This window comes from Haliotis asinina, chromosome 2 (assembly GCF_037392515.1).
Source record: "Haliotis asinina isolate JCU_RB_2024 chromosome 2, JCU_Hal_asi_v2, whole genome shotgun sequence".
Taxonomy (NCBI): Eukaryota; Metazoa; Mollusca; class Gastropoda; order Lepetellida; family Haliotidae; genus Haliotis; species Haliotis asinina.
The window spans coordinates 55037186-55058642 of NC_090281.1; the positions used below are offsets into that span (position 1 = coordinate 55037186).

General features: G+C 39.4%; 1 protein-coding gene across 1 annotated transcript in view; it reads right to left on the reverse strand.

Moving 5' to 3' along the window:
* The window catches only part of LOC137274483 (uncharacterized), a 57757-nt gene that overhangs the window by 9671 nt on the left and 26629 nt on the right, over positions 1 to 21457 (reverse strand). Inside the window, exons 2-3 of the mRNA XM_067807690.1 lie at positions 10205 to 11481; positions 8736 to 8985 (exon numbers count right to left, since the gene is read on the reverse strand). Of these exons, the coding sequence (XP_067663791.1) occupies positions 8736 to 8985; positions 10205 to 11481 (1527 nt within the window). The remainder of the gene's footprint in view (positions 1 to 8735; positions 8986 to 10204; positions 11482 to 21457) is intronic.

A 21457-nucleotide genomic window follows, 5' to 3' on the forward strand; every position in this document is an offset into this window, starting at 1 on the left:
TACATGTCCTATCTCGTCTTGGACGTGTTTGTCAGTAGTGACCACCAGTAGTTCACAAACTGTTTCCTCAGTAATCTTCAGGGGATAATAACCAACACTAATGAAGTTTATGCTGAATTGGTGCTGACTTGTATGGAGCAGTATTCATTATGAAAGAGGATTAAAACAGTTTATACCTTGTGGGAGATGCTCGTCCTTTTCTACAGATCCTTTCAGTTTCCATTTTCAGGTAAATTTATAAATTGTTATGTTCGCTTGAAAATTCACATATCTCGAAATTTTGTAGTCAAACCGTACTTTTTTACATGGATATGCCACAAGGGATACACTTGAGAGTGGAAGATAGAGAAACACTTCCGTCATACATCAATGTGTGGTTTTGAAATGAGTTTTACAATTTGCACCTTGACAGCATGAAACTCCTCCCTAATCAGCACGGAGAGGTAGGAAAAGATGACGGATTAAATGATACTGGAAACGATACCGACAATAGATTTATTTTGAAAGATGGCGAAGAAAAGAAAAAGAAATACAATGAAAGCGGTGGTGTATATAGAGATTGATTAGAGAATGGGTAATGGAGAATAGTTAATTTTTATGACCGACGTCATTTAAGTGAAAGAGACAGGCTCGGACAAATTCTTGTGTTTTTGAAAAGTACTATAATGGACTATACTCGCATCCATGTTAACATCAGCTTGTGCCAGATGACACCAGTGTGGCCGAAGGTGTCGAACACTTGTCATCATAACCATTTCATAGTGAGTCACAAACACGTGCTACAGCTTTAATGCTTCAATATATCTATTTAGATTCGGTTTGTAGAAGATTTGATGGATGTGTTTTCTGACGTTGTCACCATATTTTCATTATGCTTATTCCCGGTGTGACCGTCTATAGGGAATTGTCACTGACACACATACTGTCATCAATGTCCTGGGAGTTATTGTTTGGATGTACTCAGTGGCCCTAACCACTGTTCAACTGGACACTGTTTATGTCTTTATTTGTGTGCATATTCGGGGTTAATCTTCTTTAATCGCAAACCAATTTCCGTACATTGTTACCAGCTTAAAATATACATCTTAATAATATAACAGTATAATAGCAACTTCGTAATGAACCCGTTAGCGTATTGAACTTCACAACTGTAGGATTGAAAATATTTCTGGTGAACAATTATGGTGTTAATCTGATCTTGGTGCCCAAATGTCCATTTTCAGTGGAACCAGTATATAAGATCTTAATAGTATTGATATCTGTGTTGAGAAATCTTCCTTCCACGCATATATAGAACAACCGATTTCTGTTCTATTTCCATCATTAAGCGAAAACATCGGTAGAAAGAATAGTGCGCTCGTTTGATGACCAGTGAATTAATTGCCGCGAAAACGCACGGAGCTGACGTGTTAGCGTGTTTATGAGACGAGGACGAAAGACTTTTTAAAAAATGGCATACAGCTGACTACAGAAGTGTATTGCAGACAGGACTGAGTCAGGGTGCGACTAACGATCACCTGATCACAAATCCCAAATCAGTTCTGGAATATTTAGTGCAGCAAGGTTGATGAACATGACACGCAGTCTTAATGTTCAGTATTTCAGTCACCGATGGAGCCAACTTCTGGAAGACCATTTTGGGACTTAAGCTAATCCTGAATAGACTATTTAAGGAAATATTTAGTCAGTGGTGCTTAGCTATTGTCCATAAACGTGTATTTTCTCTGTCTCGGTGTATATTATCACTTGACAGTACCATAAGACGACGAACGCTCTTGTTGTTCTTAAAACATAGGTGTTTTCCACTTGTGAAAAAAATATCGGAACATCTACGGTTTTTAATCCCATATAATAATTTACGAAGTCTATATATTTATTTTACACACCTGGAAAAAATATCGCAACGTCTATGTGTTAAGAGCCACAGAAGGAGTCGCCATCATATGTTAATGGCAAGAGAGGTTGTATATCTGGTGGTAAACATTCTAGCCCTTCCAGGTATCAACATTGTACTAGATTATATTCATTTAATAATTACGTTTGTTTGTATGATTATTCTGACCCCAAGTGCGCACCATGCATTGAATACATATACGCGCGTGCTACGTTCAAGATGACCATCATCGTGTACCCGTCATTTAGCAAATATGAAGTTTCAATAAACCGTTGCCACAGATCTATAATTTGGAAAACCATTTGTTTTCATTGTTGATAAGCAAATAGGTAAAAGTGATCTTCTCAACCGACAACTGCACAAAAATAGCAAGTCGTTGGTATGAGGAATGCTGACAGGTCTTTGAGGGTTCACGTGGTTGTCAGCCTTTGACCACCAGCGACTGGACAGAACAGGTCAGAAAACTATAGTTTTACTTTGGCTTTGAATGCTATAACGTTAACTGGACAACTTCTAAGCAGCCACAAAATGAAGCTATTTGAAATCTTGGCAAAAACGGGAATGTTCCATTGTACCTCTAAAGTTGTAAAATGTAAATACGTAGCACAAGAAATGTCTTATAAGGTTTTGAAATCAACACATTCCGTCGAAATAGTGGATTGGTAAAAGGACGCATTGGAAGTGTCTTTACAACATAGTTGTCTTCGATTTAAGCGGAGAACCTTAAACAGGGACTTAATTCAACATTGTCAGTTGCTTTTCCAAGAACTGCATTTCTGTTAATGTCGGATAATGTACATGCAATGTTGCAAGCGGTTTTTTCACTTTGTCTGTTGAGGACCATTTTGATAATAACAGGAAACTGTTCTGTCTTACCGCCTACTCCTTTCTTTATCGATACCTCTTTGTCGTAGCACACCATGTAAAGAGCTTTCAAAACACTCGGTATGATACACTACATTTTGTCCCCACTATTCATTATATCTATGAGCGCTTTGTAATGGAAGTTAATTTCGGTGGATCATTAACGACTGTGATTAACGTATGGATAATCTTTTGTAACTAATCTGAAAAGGAAAATGGACGTTTGACTTCTAAATAATTACGTCTCTATATTGCACATAACAGGATACTGCGAAGAGCAGCTTAAATCGTAGTGTGTACATTTTGTGAATGGCGTAGAAACGCCACTATGACTACTTTCCAAAAGAGACAATGGTTAAGGACAGGCTTTACATGTAACATCTATGGATGTGAGATATTGTTTACTGTGGTTTGAGATTCATGTGATGATGATCACACACGGATCCTTTTAGACCGTACAACGCACTTTTTTGCGTTTTCCTTTTTAAAAAAATAACCAAATTTATATCATTCCTAGTATGATACCACTCAGTAGAAGAGTGAGAGAGTGAGTTTTGTGTAACGCGAATTCTAGAATTATTTCAGCAACGTCACCTGAAATGGGCTTCACACTCTGTACCCATGTTGGGAATCGAACCTGGACCTTCGGGATGACGAGCAAAGGCTTTAACCACTAGGCTACCCCACCGCCTCTCTCAGTAGAAAACACTAGGTGAGACTAGCAAGGAATCAGTATATCTGTTGAGGCGTGAGTACTCAGTCGCTTCATGTTGGTTTAAATCAACCTTTGAGAAGGAGACCCTGCAACAACCGAAGCTCTCTCCATTAAGGACGCATAGCTTGAGAGTGGAACCAACCAATGTTAACAATGTCATTAAAGCGCTTTACTAGAATAGTTTAGTATAAGCAGTGTGCGAAATAATGACCAAATTTTGCAATCCAGTCGAGCAAGCTATCCTTGAAACTTACTAGCTCACACTTCACTAGCCCGATATATGAGTGTAGAAATTAAGCAAAAGATTACCCAAAGGTAAAATGGCATCAAAAAGAAATAGGAAAACACTTTCTGAAACATTTGTCTTATGCTCAACTGATTAAAACGTGTCACCATAAAGCTACTATATTATAGGACCATATTAATTAATCGGGTATTTAAACTTAACTAGTCGGAGTGAGTGGTATATTTACAAAGTGATCCCAGGCGGGCAAGTAGTGTCCTGTGTGGATTTATACTAACTCCAATACGAAAGTGTATACGTACAGTCATGCCTGTGTCCTAGAGCGCATAAGAACTCACAGCACAACAGTGTATTCGACACATCAGAATTCGAGGGGATCGAATATGCCCTTCTATGTCTTGGTCACATGTGTTTGCGAAGCCATTAACAAGGTATTAACATATTCACAGAGAATAGTCTGTACAGCTACGAAATACATCTTTAGTATTTCATGTTTACTTTCAGCTCGACCGAATGTCTACCTTATGAATACCCTTTGTGAACTGCCCACATGAAGACAAACGCACTGGTTTGTATCAGCACCACTGGACACTGGTGTCTATCTGACAATCATTCAACGGATGCAGCTAATGAGCCATCAAATACTGGCAAGTGAACCGTTAACAAACATGTAAGATCGATCAGGAATATAAGAATTTCTTTATGGGACAGAGTACGGGATTTTATCTTAGTGTTGCTTTCAGTAGATATTTACACATTAAGAAGAATTACAAGGAACGTTGCTGACGCATAGTTTATATAATTTTTCTAATGGGTGTGGTTTCTGTAAAACATCTGGATCTTACGTGTTTTCAAGAAGTTGATGTAGAATCAGGTTTTGTATTTCATCAATGATAACTCATGTGTTTTGGTTGGTCTCACATTGTGAAAGTGAATTTACAGTTATATAAGACATATGTTCCATCTTACAAATATCAGGAACTAATCACTGATAATTAACTAATAATTTGTTTTCTGGTCTTCGTGGAATTCGTCGAAATCGTTCAAGCTACATCGTGCGCGTCATTGTTCTTGCCTTCAACATAAACGTCTACGACGTTAAATTATATTCAGCACAGTTCTAATATGGACAAGCATACAAATCATACACCTCTACAGGAGGAAATTCAATATTCTAAGAATATAGATGTACTGTTGCCGTACATGAAACATGCATTAGGTACGAAAGTAATGTTAAATTACAATTATCGACTCCTTTACAAACCGTTGTAGAGTGATGCAAGTGCCGGTGCTAACGTGACGTGGTGCTTTAGCTGATTGGCGGCTCTGATAAAACAAAAGAAACGCATAGACGAACAATTTGTTGCAAAAATGTTGTATTTTCAAACATGTATAACACGTCCAAAAATAAGATTTAGTGCATGAAATTTTACATCAGTTTAGAAGACGGTAATGTCTATACAGCTAAGTCAGTAGTTTTGGATAACTGAGACACTGAGATGGCGACGACATAGCACGACCTCGACGTCGGGTTTCCTGACTCTCAGACTAATCTCTTACATCCTGTTCCGTACAGTTTGACCGGATATTCTCTGAAGTCCAGGCACCCTGACTGCTGTGCTCTCACCCGTGGCAGTACGATCACGCAACTGTAGTACCCGGATTACCTATCCTGGTGCTGCATCGGTAACTTGAGGTTTGTCTGTACGGGGACGGTCATTTGTTATACCTGTTTGGTTGCAACGAGCTGCAAGCCATATCTTCCTCAGAGAAACATTCAGTCGCCTGGCAACAGAAGCCTCGCAATCTCCAGCATGCAGTCTTTCAATGGCGATGGTCCGTGTTGCAGAGTCAAGACGTTACTTAGTGATTTGACCTAGAAACGAATGCCGGTCCTGAAAGATTTTTATTGCCAGACCGCGAATGCTCTTTGCAACACAATTTCAAATGGAAGGTGATTTCTATCGCGTTGTGGCGATGCCTTAGTTTCTAATCCTTGTAAGAAATCTCATGAAAATCCACATTTTCTGGTAAAATCGATTTTTCACTTGTGCAATAGTGTAAAATCATGTTATCACCACTTTTTACATAGTTTGACGATTGTTTGAGCACAATAGGTAATTAATATAGATTTCTAAAAATACCAATCGCCTATGCGTTTCTTTTTGTGGGACAGTATATGAAAATGATTGACGTTGTTGTTTAGGGCACACTCCAAGACTTAAGATACGTTTTCCTACGCTGTGAAGTGGGCCTGTGTGTCCACTGTCATGGCTGACTTTCATTAATCCATACACTGGATTTACCATTACATCCAATGTAGTCTGATAGATACGTGAAACGTAAGTTTTCTTTAATGCGCACCTGACTCATATCTCTCAGTCCTAGATCCACTACTGAGATCGAGATGAAGGTAAATTATTCTCTGAAACTATCATTTGTTCTGTGTACCCAACACTTGCAAACTTTGGTGATTAAAAGAATATAGTTGTATGCTGTTATAGCAATTTTAAAATAATTTCAAAGTGAGACAAAAGAAAATAAGAACACGGCCAAGGAAATCTATACTGCAATGGTGTGACTTTCAGTTGTATTTTTGCAAAGGCATTATGAAGCGTATTTAAGTAATGCATAAAACGGAATATGATAATTTTCATATAGGTATTTATCGCACAGTGCCATACTCTGAGCGATTGTTATGAGTGAGTTAGTGAAATTAGTTTTACACCGCACTTAGCAACATTCCATCTGTATGCCAGTAACTAATCGAGTCTGGAAAAGACAATCTAATTATCAATAGCATGGTTATCGATCTACTCAGTTGTGATACAATGACATGTAATTCAGCGAGCCTGACAACCCAGTCCAGTTAGTCGTCTCTTTTGGCCAGCATGGGTTACTGAAGACCAAATTCTGACCTGGATGTTTACCAGTCCAACACTGGAAGCAACATCTGACATAATGATAAAAATGTGCCTGCTGAAAGTGTACTATCGTCACCTGCCGTAAAGGTTGACTAACAAATGTGAAATAACATCATGTCAGCAACCGTAGCGTGCCGCAAAACTCGACTAACAAACGTCAAATAACCACCCATCAACAACCCTCGCTTGCCGTTAAAGTCGACTAACAAATGTAGGGTAGTCAGACTTGCTGCCGTGCTCCCAACTGTATCATGGTCTCTGGATGAAGTTTGTGCATCTTCAGTACAACCTATTTCCGAAACATATAGAAATGCCTTGTTGAATTATTTATACTAGTATTCCAGTAACCTTCTAAACATTCAAATGAATAGAAGCAGCAAAAAATGACACACTATCAACAAATATAAACATAGATATTTTATCACTAACACAATTAATAGGGATACCATAATTATCATCAATCCTCATAACACTTTCCGGTTCACCTATATACATAAACAGTAACGGCGACAGCATGCACCCCTGTCGAACGCTACATATGGTATATAATAAAATTGTGACTTAATTTCATAAATATTTAATGTTCAATATTTATAAAGTGAGAACAAATATATCATCAATAAACAGAAACTATATTTCCTATCAAAGGTTTAGACATTTAAACACTAGCTATATGGTTACACAGAAGATTGATTTCTCCACTAAGTTGGCGGAATCAACACCAAACCATATGCAGATGAATGCATCACCTTGCTGAAAAACATGTGTGAATATTGTGCATGTGAACAGCTGCGTTTTGCTGTAAAGATTTGTTAAGAATTCGTCAATGTTCAGTGATTTTTATCATTTATTTAACGCATTACAATAACCTTCTCAACGTTACGAATTTGTTTTGCGATACACCAGTTAATGTATAAACAATACCTTTAAACAGTATGGAATAGTTTGTAAACTTTAGTTTAGAACAGTTTCTTGAAGTAAGTTGCTATATTTACAGTAGTGAGTCTAATATTTTGAATGGCAATATATAATACAGATATTCAATTTAGTACTTGAAACCAGTATTGTTACTGGTGATGAACTTTTCTTAAAATCAAGGACGGTGTTAGCTAAATTATTATAATGGTCCTTACGTATAAAGAGAATATACGTGCAATAAACCAACCCACTGTTCCAAGTCAGCGGACAATTCTTAAGAACTTCATTGTGAAGTATTACAACCCAGTTCACGCCATTACGATGACACATCAGCATGCGATAAAGTTAAAAGAAACGTAACGCACCACTCACTATAGGTCCGTCTAGTCTATTTCCGCTTCTGTTGTTACATTTCTTGATTTCTTGGCTGCACACCTGAATCCCCCCTACAAATAATACATGATGTGAATCGGGCATATACAGTATCACGTAAGTGCCACGTCTTTGAAACCGTTTCATTTTCAAATAATGACACAATGCTAAACACAATTTAGAAATGATTGTCATATTTAGACTCCTGACCGGCAAACATCCGAGTCATTTATGCCTTCATCTTCTGAAAGAGGTACGACACGACAGCCATGGCATCAGTTGCCACTAATGCGACAACAGTGAAGGTGATAAGTATCACCCCTAGAGAACCCATAACTGCTGCTGAGGGTCGTGGGTCTTTTACACTTGTCAGTTTGCGTATCGTTGCCGACAGATATTGTTTGGGTAGTAACAGTTCGTTCTTGATGTCATTAACAATGCTTGTCACACTGGTGTTTGTTAAATTCGTTTCACATGTGCAGACACAAAACTGTTTTGGAACTGATGAAACTGATACTGACGTAGTTACTGTTACTGTCGTTGATGTTACTGGCGTTACCGTTGACGTTACCGGAGTTACCGTTGATGTTACCGGCGTTATCGTTGATGTTGAGGGATCTGATGCTAGGTTTGGGATGTCCGCTTCAGTGCTTGGTTTATTTGTTTCGTTTAATGTCAAAGTACTTGAGGTCGTTGAACTAGGGAACATAGTAGTTTTTGGTGTGGTTGTAGTCGCTGAGGTTGTCTGGGTAGAGGTAGTTGTGGATGGTGTCATAGTAGTTAAAGTTGACGTTGTTACTTCACTGGTTGCATGCGTTGAGGTGATGGTAGATGTTAGAGAGGTAGTTGTAGTAGGAGGTGTAGGAGGAGCTACAGGTGTGGCCGTTGCAGTGGCGGTTGTGGTCATTGCACCTGCAGTCGCTATAGTTGTAGTTGATGTCGTTGTTGTTGGGCGACTGGTCGTTGTAGTTGTAAATGTAGTAGTGGTAGTTTCACGTGTCGTTGTTGTAGGTGCTGATGTTGAGGATGAACTAGATGACGTTGTTGTCCTTGTCTAAAACATAAAACATGAATTCTCGGCAGTTAGTAAACAAACTAAAATGGACTGATGCAACTGCGTCTGTGTTTGTTATATGGGCTAATCTCATTATTTGTACTGGCTAAGAGAGGCTGAAGATACTTTTTGTTCCGGGTATATTTGTTGAGAAGATTTCCTGAATATATAACATGTTCATGACTCCTAATTTTCTGTGTTGAGTACTTGGCTCATACCGTTAATACGTGCCCTAACCCGTTTCCCAAAGCTCCCGTAACTTGGCGTATGCCTAAGGTGTTACAGTGCAGGAGGCAGGAATGCTGCGAGAAGTGTTGCCAGATCTTAGGTTGACGAGTGCTTTGAGAAAAGGAACCCTGGTTGTTAATCAGCTCAACGAAGAGTCCACACTGTCTTCAAAAGGAATGTGTTGATGTGACAGTTTTGAAAACAGCAAATTTTACATCAAAGTATCTTCTAATAAGCCATGAAGTACCTGTCGTCATTTACAAGTTTGTTAAGGGAGGACATCAAGAAATGACTCCAAGGCTACAACACAAGTATCACCTGATCTAAATACGTGGCACCGTTACAGTGGAAGCTGTCTAAAACGGGACTCATCCGGACTGAAGAATGAATCCGGCTTAGACAGCGAGTCGGATAGTAGGGCTGATGATAAATGTACAAGCCATGGACGGGACTGAGATTTTATTCCGGCGACGACGACTTGTCTAATTGGACAGATGCCGGTTTTGACAACTTCCACTGTTTATCTGTCAGTCAGTTCATACGCGGAGAACAACACAATGGGAATATAACAGTGACAGCCCTGCGTTTTGTTGAGTCAGTGAGTGAGTGAGTTTAGTGTTTCAATAGTGCTTTCAGCATTATTGTTCGCTGGTCAAAGCGGGAATATTGACCGTCTGTGGAGATCATACCAATTACTTTTTTGAAATCCTCAGGTTCTAAACAATGGTCGTTTTGCTGCATCTGAAACAGCTCATCTGGCAGAGATAATACGAAACTTATTTGTAACTGATATGTGATGTCTCAAAAACAACGTAATCGTTGTGGACGAAATTCCGAAATGATATGGCAACGTACGTTTGTAACGAAACGGTTCCTACAACTGACTGATAATTATTTTTTCTCGCTTGTTTTATGTTTTGTCCGACAGTGACGGACCTAAATTGTTATTCGTTATAACTAGAGTTGAAAGTGTCATCAAACGCAGGCCTACCTCCGGCAGTGTCAGCATATTCCATCCTACTGGCATTGACCACGCGATCTTGGATGAAGTCCCGTACAGATACCCCCACAAGGAGCCACATGAAGACTTGACCCGGAGAGTATGAGAAGTGCTGTTTAGAGTTACGTAAGTCACAGCGACGTCATCGACATCATTCCATGTTAACGTTGGAGATGTTGTGTTCACAACAACGTCATTTTTACACGCTGAATCAGCCAGTATTGCCATCGTCACGGGATAATACCCACTGGAAAGTTGAGGGGTAGCGAAGACGTAGTGTTGAAGCCATTGTTCTTTGGGAGGAACTATCATCATGGACGGGTCTGTGTTACTTTGTTCACTTGTTAAATGTGATTGAGACAATTGTGCCACAACAATCCTTTTATTTGATGTCAGCGTCGACGCAGAGGATGATGGTAATGTCAACTCCAACGTATCTCCAGCGTTGGCAATGACGTAATCTAGCGCTTGAAACGTTATTTTTGTATCTGCAAACTCTGCAACAATTTTGATCACGTCTCCAACCGTACGACCTGGAAAGGGCGCTAAAAAGTAGTCCATGCCAGTCACGTGACTTGGTGGAAGCTGTTCTACAATGAAATCACCCTCCCCCCTTTCTTTAACACGGGTCAGGTCTGTTCCTACAAACACCCCAACTGGTTGGGTGGCAATAACGCGAGATCCCGTGAGATCTCCAGCTGACTGCAGCTGGACTGCTTGATACCTGTCCAGTGTGATATTAACGGTGTCGCCGTCGTACAAATCTTTCCCCGAGAACGTGACTTTATTATTATTGGATATTTTCAGCTGAACGGTCACTCTTGTATTATTCACCGAACTCACCACGGCTATTTCACAACTGTGGTCTTCACAGTACGTAATGACGATGTACTCCTTAGCGAACGAATTCACTGGATAAGCTAAGAATGCACCGGCACTTGGGATAGGGCTGTAGTCGCTCTGAGTGAAACCCTGAACGCAGATATCACCACTGCTTATTACCGAGACACCACGATTGAAAACTCCCGAAAACTTCAGATTAATCCTCTTTGAAAGAGTGACACGAGTACTCTCCCCTTTGTTCACGGTCGTGGTAATGGTTGCCTGCGTTACCGGTTCGCGTGGAGCCGATACAGTCACAGAAACCGGCGATGGTTCCTCTGTTGACAAGAACAGTTCCAGAGTGCTAAGATCTTGGACGTGTTCTAAAAACACGACGATAAATTCTCTCCCAAACTGGTTCGGTACAGCTGCAACGAAGACGAAACAGTACCAGTAAATTTAACGTAAATAAACGCGAAAAACAACACATATAGTTTTACATATTTCATGATATGTGCATGTAGTTTACTCAAATCTGACTTTGTTCTGTTGGCCTGTGGCCTTTCAGTCCTGGAATAAAACGAGATTGGATAGTGATCTTAAATGTTTTTTTAAATGATAGGAAAAGAACGACAATTTTAAATATAGGATTTGATGAAAATATACACATTACTAACGTTGTGAAATTATTACTGGACTGAAAACAGTAGCTGGAATACGTCCGGGTTTACGTCACATCAATGACGACTTCTATCACCTGGGATTGGAATCCACACTTTAGACTGAGACACTTAATCGCTGGCCCACAGAGTCAGTGACTTAACCCACACCGCGGCCTTCACAAGAATGGAAGCCTAACAACTGGCAGTCAAGATAGCGTACGTGTTCCCCTCTGTAAAGGTGCGTCATTGTGAGAGTTTGGATTCAAATCCTATTGTCTCTTTGCAGTGAAAACGTACCGATGAATTTCACTTCAAACACAAAAGTAAATCAAGTAAAGTGCAATTTAGACTGCAAATCTTCATAATTTTACCTTCCCCATTTATAATCCCAGAATGTTATTCAGCTTTAGACAAAAGTTGTTTAACAAACGATCATAGATTCAAATCGCTATTATCGGTTTGTGTTACAAGGGAGTAAGCGCTGTAGGTGGAACAGCGGAACAATCACACGTACGGTACGTGATGAATGTACACTTAGACCAACCCTGCTTGTTCTCGGTGTTTCATTTAATGTGCATAACCCCTTGTAACATTTATTTGAATTCCGTTTTTGGTTAAAATGAAATCCACCTGAAATCACTGCAAACAGACAATAGATGGGATTCACGTCCAAACGTATGAGTATACATTTTATATTGAGATGGTGTGATGATGACATTTATTAATATCGACTATATAATATACCCTCACATAGCTACAAGTCCACTACTAATAAAGACATCCCATCAGACGTAATGCTGACTCTGAACCACCGGTTCTTCTACCCGCCAACTGTCAAGGGGCAGTATAATAGTAAGTGTGACTACCCTTTAACGTACATGGATTTGGGTAATTCACGAGCAACATTCCTGCTGTAAATAATCGGGTTAATCCAGTGATCAACAGCATGAGCATCGATTAGCAAATGGAATACGATGACGTGTGTCGACCAAGGCAGCGAGCCTGACCACCCGATCCCGTTATTTGTACGACAAGCATGGTCCAATTCCGATCCGGATGTTCACCCGGAACAAAAGGTTTTCTGCTGTGCTATGATTTTCACTCACCACATAAGCACGTGCTTGATAGCAGGATCACTCCAAGCACCACGACTGGTCCCATCTCGTAGGCAGCACACTATTGATAAGAAACCACTGCATTAAGTACATATACAAATGTGCAAAAGAAAGTAAACTGGATTTATCCCAAACATTACAAAGTCTGAAAACAAGTCGCCGTAGCATTGCAAACGTAAGGTCCAAAGCTGAGACACCTGTGTCAAATGAACTGCCATCAAATAACCGTTTGTGCGATTGTTATTTTCCCTTAAACACGGACGTGTGCTTCATTTAGCTGGTCAGTTTACTGTGAAACACGCTGTGTTAATACCGTTTCATGTACATGTTTCACGTTAGTCGTGTTTCTTTACAGCAGAGAAACAGACACTCACCGTTATCCTGTTATTAAATCTCCTTTATACCGCCTTGATATAACGGTAAAGTGGTCATCATTCACCACTTGCATTCATCGAACGACAAACTTGCATTTGCATCGCTCGTCAGCTTGGAATTCTGATACGATTACAAATGAATCCCTTGAAAGGGTGGTGTTTATTCACAGCTGCTGCCCCGGACGACCCATATATATGCTAACTGGAAATACAAGACTGAGCAAATGTTTTTTCTTGATGCCAGCTCGTACTCAAAAAAGAAAGCACTGCGTGTTCCATTCCATAACAAAAACAACAGTAGCACCTTTTCCCTCATTTCGAATATATTATGCAGACGGAGAATACTTTGATTTTAAATAAAAGAATAATTGATTATATTGACATTAATAATACACAGGTTGAAATTTATAGTCGTATACACTAATGTCTGTACAGTACCAATGTCCAGCATGACTGCTCAAAGAGGCTTTGTTTTCCCTCGACTATTGGAATTTCATCTCACTGACGATCAAACAAGTCTTATTGCCATCAGGCGTACCAAATTAATGTGGCTAACCCATCCTTACGGGGTAATCATTCTGGGTGGACAGTGCCACAAACATGTATTTGTTCACTGCACGTTGCTGTACCCGCAACAATGGTACTTATTCGTATTTATCACAGCGGTGGCCCGATCTCGGCACCTGAAGCTCACTGCATCACTAGCCTGGCGCCTTAGATCCCTCGCCTCCATACCATATACTGCCACAAACGAATGATTTTATGTATCTTAGGTCTTTATGTTTATGTAACCTATTATAAAACGTAAACAGAACATGTACATGTACATTGGGCTGTACATGCTTTGAAAAAAAGGTTAATTTAGCATATACTGAACAGCAAAAGAAACGCAACTCTGGCTTTCTGTCAAGTTTTTAAATAGGAGACATAAATACAAACGCTTACGTTTTTGAGATTTCATTTTTTCGAAAATTGCGTTTCTTTTGCTGTTGAGTACATTTTGCTCTGATTAAAACAGAGACCAACGCAATCTACCCCTTTCATCGCTCACAAACACATGCAAAAGACAAGCCAATTGTTGACTGGAAAAGATACGTCACCGAGTGGTATTCGTCAGGACAGCGAACTGTAGAAGACACAACTTTGATCATGTGTGTCTAAATTTGGAAATGTACAGCACACACACATATAAAGTACTGAAAGCGTCAGGTTTGAATGTTGATGTACTGATTGGACAATCTTTGAGTAGCAGAAAGAAAATTTTCAAACGTTGTGAAACTTTTTTTTCAGGGATCTTCTGGGCCGACGTGGGTACATCGATGTCATAACTGAGAGATAAACTATGGTGGACGTTGAAGCTTCTTGCACAGGTAGACAGTGACTGCCCTGCTTCCAGAACTTTTAAAGCCAATCTCACTATTCACGGTTCCGACACACTGCACGTGTATCATTATCTATGACTGTGATGTGTAAAAGGTCAAATCGGCTGCATGCCGTATGTTACTTGATATGAAAGGAAAATAATCAACTTGGACTTATTGATATCCTTGTGGTCTATATATGTACACATTAAACAATGGCACTTCCAACAATAGTTTCGGACAATTCAGTGGCACAAAAAGTGAAGCCCATGTTTAGTGCTCGCTTTCTCGCTGGCGTACCGCAATACTGGTGAGAGCAGTGTGAACACATTTATGTCGAACTTTGAGTTGTCGAACACGTAAACGCATATCCATGCGTACTTCGTCCGTATTCCTCATGTTTTTGGCTGTGTTGAACGACAGATTCTTGTTTGACTGAACACACTTTTGGACTCAGTTGATTGGAGATGATTTTACGCCGCATCAGTCAGCTGCCCACTCAAAGTGTTGACTGAAGAAGTCGATATGAACTGTTTTGTTCTTCTAAATGCAGGGCCTTGAAACGCCAATGGTGGCATGAAGATATGTAATTGTCACTGGCGAAGTTTTCACACAATATAATAGGAAAGGTCGACCCACCGTGGTCGTTCCAAGAAGAATTCTGTAATACTCACTGTATATAATCCTATAAACCTACACACACATTTCAAGCCAATGGCTATATCTACAAAACGACACACTGACACAAACACCAAAGCCGTACTTTGGGGGACTACGGTCTTCGGATTCGTTTCGTAAGTTTTATATTCCGAGCCAAAATACCTGCTCGGAATATGTATCCGTGAAGACCCATGCTCGTAAGAGGCGACAAACGGAAACGGTTGGTCAGGTTCACTGATATGGTTGACACATGTCATCGTATCCCCATAGCTCTCGGTGTTGATCACTGGATTGTCTGTTTCAGGCGTGATTATTTACAGACCGCAGCATCATTGCTGAATGCGGCGTTCAACAATAAACAAACTAACTACAAACTAAAAACGAATTTGTTCAGCTAACTCACCGAATTATTTTTTAATTGTCTACACATACGACAGGCACTAACAGCACGCAGAGGATCCTGAGTGTCAGCATGCCAATCGCCAGTCTTTCCGAGACATTGAATCCAAAATTAAATGTCCATATATATGCATAATAAACAGGACCATGTCGTGCCAGTTCGCCATTGACTACATTGGCCATGCTCACCCCTGCTCGGACAAGGGCCAGCGATCTGATATTTATAAATAAAATATGTCCAATCAGATCAAAACAGATATTGTTCTTCCGACTTTGTCCGAGGTATTCGTGGACCTGTAAGAACAGTTCGCAAAGACAAAGCCTCAATAACTGCACTTACACGAAAGCATCACAATATAATGAATGTTTGACCTCAGACCATGGTACATCTGACACATCAAATAATTAGGAGATAGATATACTGCGTGCGGTTGCAAATCAAATTTAGAGCTCTTAATGATTGTGTTATATAATAACAATATTTGCGTTTATATTGCGCTAGACTCCACTCACATTGTGAATGCTCATAGCGCTAACTGTCAAAGCAGGCATATTATTACCCCAGATAACCCAAGCTGCCTGTTGGGCGCTAGAAGGTTAATTTCACATTCCATCGAATACCCATTTTCTGCCGGGTGAACAGAGGCAGAGGCTCATCTTTGCTTAACATAACCTGATTGTGATGCGATACATTGTGCACAACACCACACACCGGAACAGAGCAAGCGCATCTACATTCTGCCGTAACTGTGTTATTAAGCCGTATTGTGAAAACAATGCACACAGTGTTGGATACATTAGCAACACCCCCCTTTTTGTCACCACCCATAAATACAACGCAAGGCATGCACGTGCACAATGCTGTACCCCCATGTGAACTGAGCGCACTCTTGATTTTGAGTTTTCAGGAATGTCGGTAAATTACTGCAGTTCATGATAAAACAGTTATTAGTGTTTGTTTCTACTCTGGTTTTGTTTGAAAATGAAACTCATACAACCACACATGCAAATTCCTCGTCATTGATCGATGACCTTTCATGAACGATTACTGTACAGTGTCTGAGGTTCTGATATTGACCGTAAGGAAGTGTAAGAGGTGATGCACTTTCAGAACTCTCATTATCATCATATCAAGATTTATTGACTTCGATATATCTTCAAGTGTTTTCAATCTTAAATAAAAATCAAGTTCCCTCATCTTTTTAAAGAGTATACATAAAGCACCATTGCAAATATATATCCAAGATTGTTTGTCAAGATCAGATTCCAGTTGATGTAAAGAACAAAACTGCTGTGTAAGACTATATTTTGACCTTCAGATTTGACGTGCTCTGCTGAGGTCTCTTGATGCTGCAGTTATGTTTCTATATGAATTATATAAAAAAAAAACAAAACAAGAAAAACTACGGAAGATGCAGGTCGAGTTGAAAGATAAGCAAATGATGTTATTGAGTATGTAATAGTGTCTATAATGCAGTTTCAGATGGCCATTATTTTGACTGTTGTCACGAAGCTCGAGAATCTCTTGACCTTTCACTGACATCATCGTAAGTGCCTCTTTAGGATATGTGACAAAACCTTCGCTACACACAGCTCTTAATCAATCGATAATATTTGTATTGGCTTACAAAGAAGCGGATCTGTAGCGGTGGAATCGATTATGGTGTATTGTACAACCATGTATTGCTAGCCATTCGCTATAATGACACCATGTGATAATAATATAGTTTACGCGTCACAATTTGAAGGAATTACATAGTGACGCTTTCACACATCTATTTCAGTCACTAAAACACATTAATATCTGTTGTAAACATATTCCTATCACAACCGATGTTTTTTTTTGTATTTAGCAATTCTTTGAAGGCATTAACAGTTTAACTTTGAGTAACATTTAGCTTCTGCTTATTTATACATAGCAGAGATTGTCTGCAACTCGGGCACTTGGGTATCCTTTTACAGGATCTCAAACAAAAGGGAGATTTTGAAAGACACACACTCATTACACATGTTTTCCGTAAAAAAGCAAGGACATTATTGAGCTAGCTCGTAATAACTGCATGATAGCTTCAGAGCAATGTCCAATGTCCAATCGGTGACTTCGATTTAATCACATAACTGTATAATTTTATCTATTTTTCTCTGTATGGTTAGAATTTGTCTTCAGCAAAACTTGTGAGATACGACTGATGGGATCGGGTGGTATGGCACCCATACTAGGTTTATGCATGTCGTCGAAAAAATACTAAAACGGTCCAGACTTGATTATACACGGATATCACAGAGCTGGAACATTGCTGAATCTGTGTTTAAACATCCAACAACCAAACCCAAACTGTTAAGTTCATTTTAATAGAAGAAAATCGCACAAGCAGTCCGAATATATTCAAATCTCAATCAAAATATTCTTTTTCATGTCTGTTCCTTTATACAAGAACCTTGCGCAAAATATGAATGGCATACTACAAATCCTGATTCGATTATCTATACACCACGATCATATACCTTGAGAACTTCTCATCACAGCAACTGACAGTAAACAGATATAGCATCATATAGCATCAATTTCCTTTATACAACTTTAATGCTTTCGTATACATGACGTGTGTCACTTGAACACTTTACTGAAATTAAATAGTATAATGATAGCTGGCATATTCATGCAGACAACATAATAAATAGTGAGAAATATTTGAGAATTGCCTTTAGTAACCCGTGTGCATACTGTTTAAGTACAAATACACGTCAGTGAATTGAGTTCTTAATAAATATGACAATAAAAGTTGTATTCATAAAGCAAAAGTGTTGTGGGCAGCGATACGAAATCAGCTCCATTATTCAGCGTGAAGCACATCCTTTCTATCACTAATCAATCAAGACACAATCTTAACAAGTGAACGAGGCCTAATTATTTGTTGCTTTCTGAACAAAATTTATAGCAAACTCATTGCATGTTAGCCAGATAAAGTTCAAGGTATTACTTGCAATTTATCCATACTGAATAAAAAACAACCGGAATACTGCTTATTTTGTTTAATACTTGAAACGTGTAATAATACATGCAATAATAAAGAAATCTCAGAGCTAAACCGTGCATCAAGCAATGTTTTAGTGTTGCTGTTTTTTGAAATAAAAGTCCCGAACAAACAGAATCGCCGGTGTCAGCCTCAGTCTCATTCAAATAAACGCAACAAAACCATTTTCATACCTTGAACAAGATGCTGGAAAACATATTGTCAACTGCTATGTTAATGATGACGAACTGATTGAACTCCAGCCTTTTATACTGGAAAATGATTTATATTTATTCGCTTCACAGAGATAGGCTCTTGTGTCTGTACAAAGCATTGAGCATTGACATACTCCATAGTGAAAAGAAGAAGAAGAAACTGTGTGTCACATCATAGTATTCGGTGCATGACACGGTTAAGAACGAATTACATAGCATCCGACCATTTGGCCTATGAGACACATGTAACCATATATCACAGTAAAACATTTAAGATAAATAAAAATATATTTTGCACTTACATCCCAGTTCTTGAACACAAAAGAACATTCATGCATGCATCAAGCTCACCCAAACACCCACACATCTACACACCCATCCTAACTTCCACTTACCCACCCATACATACATCCACCCCATCTCCGTACAAAGAGGTATTTAGTCTCCTCCTGTACATACAGTTGACTAAACCGGCAAGAGGTTTAACTAATGCTTTGTGTGTACAGATCGCGGTCAATTAGCTGCAAATGCGTTCTGCATTAAACAAACACTTATTTGTTCCTGTTATCAATAGAGTTCCAACAACAAGATAGATACTATCTAGATACCTGCAGATAGGAATAGGTTCACGACGTCTTCATGAATAACTTCTTTTAAATTATCAATTTACCTATGTCCACTCTATGATGTGGATACTGAGTGAGGCTACAGTAAGTGTCTATGAATAGGAGGAGACAGAAATAGCAAGCATGCAAAATGCTCTGTATAATGTTATGTCTTTGTGAAAAAAACCCATTCAGCCATTAATTACTAACGTAATATCTGTAGACTCAGTTGTCGCAAGAGATATTTGGGTGCATTTGATGGGTTTCCATTTAGGAAACCTCTTCCGGCCAAACTGTGTTTTCGCTAATGACTTGTATGCTTTGTAAATATACAAGGTCTAGTTTACGGTATTACCAAGTGTCACATATGCACCGCATAATGGTCAAACTGGGAAATTGCATGGAAGTTTACCCTTGTTGTTGAGTTAAAAGTGGCATTGTCCTCTGCTCATTAATCAACACGTGCACATCAGTTAACACAAACTGAACACAATACTGAATGTACAAATGAACTCATGAAGGGATCAAGTGATCTGTACTGTTTGAACTCACTTGTTTAGAGTCAGAATTTCTTCCCCTAAAGGAAAAATGAGAAGGTGTACATCAGGGATACCTGTTTTCCTCCGAAATTCTTTTCTAGGTGTTAGACGTGGGTGCCGTTGTACAAACAATCTTAGTTTTAAGACTACCTTAAGTCTGGATTAAGGCAAGGGGGTTACGGTAACCTTTGCCTACTATATAAAGCACTCGGGTCGCTTTATGGCTGAATGAGTGTGAGTGAGCTTAGTTTTAAGCCGCAGCCAGCAATGTTCCAGCGTCATGGACGTGGTCTGAAAATAATTGAATCTGGACCAGACAATCCAATGCTCCAGTGCATGAGCATCGATTTGCGCAATTGGGACCCGATGACATGTGTCAACCAAGTCAGCGCACCTGACCACCCGATTCCATTAATCGCCTCTTATACAAGTTTGGGCTACTGAAGGTCAATATTCTAAATTGGACCTTCATCGCTACTTTATCCTGAAATAACGCCGAGTTTTAAACATGTTAACATTAACACTTACTCAATTACGGCAAGGTTGTGGTAAAGCGATTAGAGGAAGAATATCTGTTTATAACAAACGCTATGGCTTTGCCCATCTGTAATTTTGACGGTAAAGAATTTCATTGTCAGTTTATCTGCCCTTTAAGTTACAAAATGTGAACGGTATATTTTCCCGCTTGGTCACTGCCAGGCATGTGTGTCCGTTGATTTGTTTATGCACTGGAGTCAGAACTGCTTCTCGGGTTGTTACAGCGAAAGAATTTGGTTAGTAAGTTCAACTTACACAAAGGTATATCTACCTTCAAAAATGAACAAATGTTTCCTTCCACTGATTTGCTCACACGTACTAGAAATGCGAAGCCAATGAAAGCTCATAATCTGAGTAAGTGAGTGAGTGTGTGAGTGAGTTTGTTTAGTTTTAAGCCTATTTAGTAATATTTCAGAAATGTGTTTGACACATTATACAAACGTAGGTAATCGAACTCGAGCAAACGCCTCTGCCACTAGCTATAGGCTACACTACCACTCCCTCCACCATCTGTTTCATAGTTAGATCTATGAATAACGATTAAGGGTGATGTAAACGCCTCTGCCACTAGCTATAGGCTACCCTACCACTCCCTCCACCATCTGTTTCATAGTTAGATCTATGAATAACGATTAAGGGTGATGTAAACGCCTCTGCCACTAGCTATAGGCTACCCTACCACTCCCTCCACCATCTGTTTCATAGTTAGATCTATGAATAACGATTAAGGGTGATGTAAACGCCTCTGCCACTAGCTATGGGCTACCCTACCACTCCCTCCACCATCTGTTTCATAGTGAGATCTATGAATAACTATTAAGGGTGATGTAAACTCCTCTGCCACTAACTATAGGCTACCCTACCACTCCCTCCACCATATGTTTCACAGTTAGATCTATGAATAACGATTAAGGGTGATGTAAACGCCTCTGCCACTAGCT